The 7,883-nt window shown below is 57.4% G+C and overlaps 1 protein-coding gene across 2 annotated transcripts; it reads right to left on the reverse strand.

Annotated features, from left to right (window-relative positions):
• Window positions 1–734: 734 nt before the first annotated feature.
• Window positions 735–4,453, reverse strand: OSM (oncostatin M). Of its 2 annotated transcripts, XM_058656872.1 has the most exons (3): window positions 4,312–4,453; window positions 2,711–2,844; window positions 735–2,216 (listed from the first exon to the last, which is right to left on the reverse strand). In XM_058656872.1, the coding sequence occupies exons 1-3, from the start codon at window positions 4,343–4,345 to the stop codon at window positions 1,668–1,670; spliced, it is 717 nt and encodes a 238-aa protein (XP_058512855.1). In that variant the 5' UTR covers window positions 4,346–4,453; the 3' UTR covers window positions 735–1,667. The 2 variants fall into 2 exon arrangements, with proteins under 2 accessions (XP_058512855.1, XP_058512854.1); XM_058656871.1 differs by lacking the exon at window positions 4,312–4,453 and having other exon boundaries at window positions 2,711–3,671.
• Between the last annotated feature and the right edge of the window lie 3,430 nt (window positions 4,454–7,883).

A 7,883-nucleotide genomic window follows, 5' to 3' on the forward strand; every position in this document is an offset into this window, starting at 1 on the left:
GGTGTATGCTCGCACCTGCGTGGCCCATGGGCACATGTATCTGCACACATGCACTCACAGACACAGACCCGTGAGGACAACTGACGTCCAGGCTCCAAGATGACTCAGGGCAGAAGTGTTGTGTGGCAGAGTGGGCTAAGCCACCTGTCTCAATGAGCGAGCACCAGCTCAAATCCCGGCTGCTCCAATTTCCAACTGGTTGCCATGCTAATGCACCTGGGACAGCAGTGAAAGATGGGCCCTTGCACCCAAATGTGGGAGACCATGGATGGAGTTCTGGGCTCCTGGCTTTGGCCTGGTCAAGCCCTTTGCAGAATGAATCAGAGGTTGGAAGATCTGTCTTCCTCTCTTTTAAATAAATAAATCTTACAGTAGATGTATGTGACGCAGGAAAAACACACACACACCACCTATACCCCAATCACAGACAACCTGGGGAGCCCACAGGCAGCCTGCACCCCAGCTTCCCTTGCTCCTTGTTCCCAGACATGAGGGGACACCCTGTCTGCCAGGACAAACCCAGCAGGTGTGAGGTGTCCCTGGGGCCAGCACCCCAGCTGTGTGGTGCGTGCGGCTCACCTTCCCAGCCTCCAACCACCTCAGAACCCTGAACACCCCTGGCCTCACCCTCCAGGACCCTTCCCCTTGTCAAAGTGACCAGCACACACCCCCTCAGGCCCCCAAATCCTCTCCCACAAGGCAACACAAGAACACAAGAGCTTTAGAAACTGGACACATTTTAAATATATGTTAGCACAATATTAACATTAAATATGCATCATAAATAGCCATATAAATATAAAATTGATTAAAAACTGATATAAAAAATCAATAAATTAGTCACATCACTCTGAGAGTCAGCTTCTGGGACCCGCCCCTTTACCCCCAAACCAAGAGGGCGTGGGTTCAGCATGAGAAAATCCCATGATATGCCACCAGGGGGAGCACCAGCTACTTCTTGGCCTCTCACTCCACGGTCATTCGCACGCACGTTCAGGTTTGCCCAGCATCGGTTTCCCACCCTGGGTTTGGAAGTCCCAGCCACTGACAGGCAGAGGAGGTCCTTGCACGGGCTCCGCATGCCGCTGCTGGCTTTGCCAAGAGCCCAGAGAAGGAAATGGCCTTGCTTGAGGCCACCCAGAGTTAGGGTTAGGGGCCAGAGGCTGAACCCCTCACCCTGATCCAGCTGCCTATACTGAGGTCATGCAGCCGTGCCGGGGTCTGACCTGAGACGTAATCAAGAGTAGGAGGCCGGCTCAGGCCCTAACCTCCTCCTGGGAACCAAGCTGCCAGGGCTGGGCAGTGGGGGATGGCAGGGGGCAGGAAGGAGGAAGTCTAGGAGCCATCAGGCCAGCAGGTCATGAGAGGGCCGGGCCGGCTGGCCTCCAACAGCCAACCAGGGGGCACAGTCAGCCCAGCCATGACTCAGCCTGTGTCATCAGACCCCTGAATCAATGGAAAGTCGGCCCCGCGTGGCCCGACCCGGTCACCCCACACCGCGCCTAGGAGAACTCGGGGTTGGGGGTTGAGGGAAGAAGGAGGTGCCACGGCCTGACTCTGTGCCCCAGCCTGGAGGAGGTACAAAGAGGCCTCCTGGGTGCCCACCCTTCAAAGTGCACTTCCCTGAAAGGTGAGGACTTGCATCCCTGGAATTGCATCTGCCTGGGCTAGGATCGGCTGCGCAGCTGTGCCCTGGGTCTGGCTGTCCTGACCCGGCCAACAGAGGGTCTGATTCTGAATCCATGGGCTTGTTTTCCCTGGCCCTGGTGGCTGGAGCTCTGCCTCCGGCTCCGGCTGTCCCCCCACTCGTTGAGGACCTGGTGTACGGAGTGCATGAAGCGCTGGTAGCCGCACAGGAACTTGCACCCATCCACCCTGACTTGGAAGCTGTCCAGGGTGTGGGGAGGCAGTGGTGGTGGCGGTAGGGTTCTGGGGCTGGCCTGGGTGGGCTCGGAAGCCTTGAGCAGCCCGATCATGCAGGAGAGGTTATTCTTGAGCCCCCTCAGATATAAGATGACGGTCTGCAGTTGCTCAGGTAGAGAAAATCGGTTCTTCCAGTCCTCCAGTCTGGACAGGACCCGGTCGGAGGTGACGCTGACGGTCAACAGCAAGCCCCGCCTGCTCAGCATGCTTAGGGCTTCCTGGCTTGGGAACTCTCCAGGGCGCTCCTTGCAGGACTCTTTCAGTGGCGGATCCTCCAGGCCTCGGGAAATGACCTGAGGGGAGAGGGGGGTGGGAGGAATGGTGTTGGTGGTGCAGCCGCATAAACACATCAGCCCGGGAACGCTGGGCCCTGATACATCCCTGCTCCATCTCTGCACAGTCAGTGGGTCATGGGGACCACGGGCGCTAGTGAGGTGGGAGGAAGGGATGTGTGAGTGGTGACTGGAGACTTCAGGGGCTGGGGGGAGGGCAGTGGGAGTCCTCAGCAGAAAAGAACTTGGTTTTGCTTCCAGCTATGAGCAAAGCAGGTGTACAGGCCATATGCTGCTGGCCTAGGACCTGAATGAGGCCATGGCCTTGGGGCAAGGGAAGTGGTGTTACCACCCCCTAACTCCCCAGGGCAGGCTGAGGATAACATAGGACTTAGTTTCCCCAGCCACCCCCTACTATGTGTAGGGGAGCAGGGACTGGCCCCTTTTCCTACCCCTCTCTTTCCTTTCCAAATCCCCTCCCTACCCTGCCCACTTTCCCAGGGCTGGGAACTCACATAGGGGTTCAGGAGGTTCTCGGGGCTCTGTAGATATTTTGCCTGGTTCCGCAGCTGGCTGAGGAGCTGGGAGTACGAGGGCAAGCAGGTGCATCTGACTGCCGTGATCAGCAACAGGAGTCCAAGGCCCACACCTGGGGAGAGAAGGGAGGCTGTCACTCCCGTGCCCGGCTTTGGGAGGGTGCCGTGGGTGCACAGGAGCTGCTGCCAGGGCCTCCCAATACCTCCACCTCCCACCCGCCTCCCCTGTGAGGCACCTGCAGGGACCTGAAACTTCATGGAAGGGACCAAGCCTGATTGTTTTAACTGAGTGGTTCTCTGAGCGGAGGCCTGCAGGGCTAGAACCAGGGCCGGCAGAGGATGACCCAAGGAGGACAGTGGCTCCTGCCAAACCATCCCCCAAGCTAAGGGCTGCCCCAGGACCCTAACTTGTCAGCCACCCTGAGCCCTGCCCCCACTCCCCATGGACCCCTAACAGACCTGGATGCCCCATGCAGGTGGGCTTTGGGGCAGGCTGTCCAAGACCCAGGAGAGGCAGCCTCTCTGTCCAAATGGTCAGTTTGGAAAGGCTACAGGAAGTGCACACGCCCATTTGACGGATGCATAGATCAAATCTCAGTGGAAAAGGGCCAGCCTGGGTCTTTGCGAGCAAGGGTCCCTCTGATTTGCCTTCCTCTTCTCTCCAGGAGTAGCTACCTCTGTTCCCCAGGGATGCTACGAGCCACACTGAAGGTCTCAGGGGGGCGGGCCCAGTCGTGGCTCTCACCACACACCCCACCCCACCACCGCCGCCAAGCCCCAGCAGCCACGTGGTCGGAAGGGGCTTGTGGCGCAATGGTCCGGAAGGTGGTGACACCATCGTTCCCTTCCTACGAACAGTCCAACCCCTTGGGGGAAGACTGGCTGGCGAAAAGGGCTGGAGGACCAGCCAAGGGGGTATGCTTGCCACCTCCCTCTCCCTGGGGCTCAAGCTGAGGGCCCAGCTGCCTGTGTGTGTGTATGTACACATGGGAGCAGGTATCTGTGGGGTCCGGCGTCTCTGCTCACTGGGCTACGGGGGCTCAGCCTGGCGAGCCCAGGGTCTTTGGATAACATTGCAGGGGTGAAGGGGGAAGGCAGCAGGTAGAGTGGGAATCTCTGTACAGCTGTGACTGTGGGCAGGGGGCTGTGCATGTTGCGTGACTATGTGTAGTCTGGGACCCTAACTTGGTTGCCTCTCTACTCATCCCAGCTGTGCAAATCCGGTCGGGGCAAAAAGAGCAGCCTCCGCACACACATACACACATCTTACACCACTTCCCTGCCCTGCTTCTTCCGCTAGCCGTAGCCTCCCTCCTGTCTCCCGCACATTTGTGCTCCCAAGACTGTCTCTGCATCACCCCCCGCTTGGAAGCCTCCCAAGGGGGTAGCCCTGGTTCACCTGTGGGAATGAGGAGTTCTCAGTGGACCCCTCCCTTTGGCCCGGCCTCCTAGCTCCCTCTCTCAGCATCCTTCTATCCATACCCGGTCTCTCCAGGAGAGGAGAGAAGATGGGGCAAGGGGGTGGGAGGGCTCCAGCTCAGCAGCTGTGGCGGTGGGAGGAGGAAGGAAGCGGTACTCACTGAACAGCGACCTCCATGGGAGTGGTGCCCGCATGCTGGGTGCCCGCGCTCTGGCCCCCGTGCCTGCTGTGGGGGACGCCTCCCGGCTAGGGAACCCTGCGGACTGGCAGCCACTTTATGCCCGCCCAGGGGTGATTGGCCAACACCTCGTGAGGTGGGTGGGGAGGGGGTGGGGGGAGGGCAGGCCTTCTGGGAACATGACCCCAAAAACCAGACTTTCCACAGGCCACCAATGGGCGCTGGGCGCGGTGCTGTGCCCGCTCCTCCTCCTGCTTTCTTCGAATTCGTTCTTCGAGGTCAGCCCCACGCCCAAGGATGATGCAAACTGCAGCCTCAGCCTCTCTCTCTCTCGGACTAAAGCAGGGAGCAGGGGGTCCCCATGGAATGGCAGTGAGAACGAGGCACCATGAGCCTCAGGTCTCCGGAGGTCACCTCCCCCCACCAGCCCAGTGTCCAAGCAGGACTCATGGGCCTCACGGGTTACAGGGGGCCAAGGACAGCGAGACATCCTCCTTCTGGAGTGCCCATGCCGCCCTCTTGCTGGGGCAGTTGGGACATCTGTGAGCGGAAACCACACTGGGCTCTGGGCACAGAGCCAGACCCAGGCCGGCAGCCCCTGGGGTTGTGGTTCCAGCCCTGGGACCAACATCACCCCAAAGCCTGGCTCCTGCTGTCTCCATCTCCCCTCCCATGCCCCCATCCTGCACCTGCCACCAGCCTTCCCCTAGCCGAGACCCACAGCCCACAGCAAGGCCCCTGCCTGCTGACCAGGTCCTCTGTGGGTACGTGGAGGTTGGGGGTAGGACTAGACCCTTGGATTAAGAGAGAGGCGATGAGGGTTAAAGCCAGCTAGCATGCTGTGTGACTTGAGGCAAAACAGTCAGCCTCTCTGGGCCTCAGAGCAACCTCACCCAACCCCCTCTCCACACACACACCTGTAAAATGAGAAGCAAAGCCCTTGTCCACCCACTCCCTAAGGCTGAAGCCATCACAGACATAAAAGGCAAAAAGACCTCTCTGGGAAGGGAAAGAGAAAAGCTCAAACTAATTCCAAGTATTTGTAGGGGGTGGGTGGGTGTAGAGGCGCGGGCTGGGGGCAGGCGAGGAGCCGTGGAGGAGGTGGGAAGCTGTGAGCTCAGAGGGGAAGCCGCTGTGGAGGGGAGGCAGTCGCCCGCCCCCAGTGACGGTTGGGGACCAGGTTTCACTTTCTCTGAAAGATAGTGATCGTGGGGTGGTTCTGTGCTTGTCTGCACATCAGAGGGGAAGGAAGCGAACCTGTAAAGGCACCTCCCCACTCAGGTGCCTGCTGTGCCGTGAATAAACTGAGACCCCAACCAAGCACAGGCAGGCCTGACGAGGGGCCCCAGATCTGCACCCCCTCCGAGGCTGCCAGGACGAGAAGGCTGAGCGTGCAGAACCCTGGATCAGGGATGCTGAGGGCAGCCAGGCAGAGACACGCCCACCACACACGTTTCACATCCCATGAGCTCATCTTGCAAGTTCTGTGGCAAGGGAGGGAGAGGAAGCCCAAGTGCTGAGAAGCTCAGGGCCTGGTCCCTCTCAGTTACCTGGAGCTGGAATTAACAGAAAAGTGCACTCTTGGTCCAGGAACCCAGCTCAAGAGAGCTTGAATATAAGGCTTTGCCCCAGTTTGCATGAAGGGCTGGTTCCAAGACTTCCCCCCCCTCCCCTACCCCTTCAATACCCACCAACAGAGGCTCAAGTCCCTTCTATAAAGTGACACAGTCTTTGCACCAAACCCACATGTCTTTTCCCATCCATGCCACATCATCTCTTGATTACCCACAATGCACAATACAATGCAAATAATATGCAAATATCCCACTGAATTGTCTAGGGAATGCCGATCCCATGACAAGTCAGTACAGTAAAAACGGGATTCTGGTCCCCTTCTATCCCCCCAGATGACTCCAGTTCTGGGTTCAATCTGCAGAGACAGAACGTGCAGGGACCCAGAGCCTCAGTGTCCAGTATGCATCATGTTCTGAAGATCTAGAATTCAGACCTGAGGCAGGCAAGCAGGCAGGGCTGGTCCCTGCCCAGACCCTACCAAATTGGTAGGTGGCTTCTCGCTTACTCCTCACACGACTCCTGTCGCTGGCTCCATGCATCCTCCATGTCCTCATGCCTTCTTCGGAAGCCTTGTCTATTGGATGAGGCCCGTACAAAGAGCTGACTCTCCTTTGAGTGACCTGGAGCCAGGTAAGACATGCAGGGGCAGGGAGAAAGGGAGGCCTGGACTAGGCTAGGTGCGTCAGCTGCTGTACTGGTGAGGTCAGCGCTCAGTGACGTCCCCACCGCCACCAGCAGGAAGGTCTTGCAACACTGCGTGGCCAGTATAAATAGGCTTCCCCAACCACAGGCCCAGGGACGTCCCTTCTTCCCCGGGGCCACGTCAGCTGGGTCCACATGATTTGGAGAGGAAGAGAGGATGGGTTTGGTTCCTCACAATCGCTGCTTCTTTGTTTTTCCGACCCCTTGCACTTCCACCTATGCCTTCAAAATGCAAGGGTGGGATTTGTAAATGACCTGGGGTTTTGGGGGTGTCCTGTCTGTCCAGGGTGATGGGGAGTAGGAAGCAGGGCACCTCCTGGACTCCGCATCCAAGCCGAGCCTCACACTCGTACGTCCCCAAGAGTACCTGCTCACAGCGCTGGCAAACAAAGCCCCAGGGTCTGTCCTTAGGAAGATATACTCACACACTGGGCCCTGCCATGCAAAAGTGTTTTTTCATAACTTTTTTAAAGACCTATTTGTTTTTATTAGAAAGTCAGATATGCAGAGAGAAGGAGAGACAGAAAGAGAGATAAACAGAGAGGAAAGATCTTCCATCCATTGACTCACTCCCTAAGCAGCCGCAATGGCCGGAGCTGTGCTGATCCGAAGCCAGGAGCCACCTCTTCCGGGTCTCCCACGCAGGTGCAGAGTCCCAAGGAATTGGGTGTTGCTCCACTGCTTTCCCAGGCCACAGACACGGAGCTGGATGGGAAGCGAGGCTGCCGGGATTAGAACTGGTGCCCATATGGGATCCCGGCACATGCAAGGCGAGAACTTTAGCCACTAAGCTACCACACCAGGCCCCATAATTTTTTAAAAAGATCAGATTTATTTTATTTGAAACACAGAACAAGAGAGAGAGAGAATCTTTCAGCCACTGATTCACTCCCCAACAGCTACAACCAGATTCCCTCCGGGTCTCCCACATGGGTGGCAGGGACTCAAGTATTTGGATCATCAGCCTCCTCTGCCTCCCAGGTGTGTGAGCAGGGAGGCAGATCAGAGGTGGAGCAGCTAAGACTGGAAGTGGCACTGTGCTGTAAAAGGTGGGAGTCCCAGGTGGTACTGTGTTTCACTGGAAAATGTGTGAAAAGAAAGAAAGAAAGAAAGAAAGAAAGAAAGAAAGAAAGAAAGAAAGAAAGAAAGAAAGAAAGAAAGAAAGAAAGAAAGAAAGAAAGAAAGAAAGAGAGAGAAGGGCCCAGCATGGTAACCTAGCAGCTAAAGTCCTCGCCTTGCACACACCGGGATCCCATATGGATCCTGGTTCTAACCCC

Source organism: Ochotona princeps, chromosome 29, assembly GCF_030435755.1.
Source record: "Ochotona princeps isolate mOchPri1 chromosome 29, mOchPri1.hap1, whole genome shotgun sequence".
In the NCBI taxonomy this organism is placed as follows: Eukaryota; Metazoa; Chordata; class Mammalia; order Lagomorpha; family Ochotonidae; genus Ochotona; species Ochotona princeps.

Bases quoted from the DNA above. Each gene is read 5' to 3' on its own strand.
- OSM (XM_058656871.1), bottom strand. From the start codon at position 3,106: ATGGTTTGGCAGGAGCCACTGTCCTCCTTGGGTCATCCTCTGCCGGCC. The intron at 2,217-2,710 runs GTGAGTTCCCAG...CTCTCCCCTCAG, and splicing joins AGAACCTCCTGAACCCCTAT to GTCATTTCCCGAGGCCTGGA.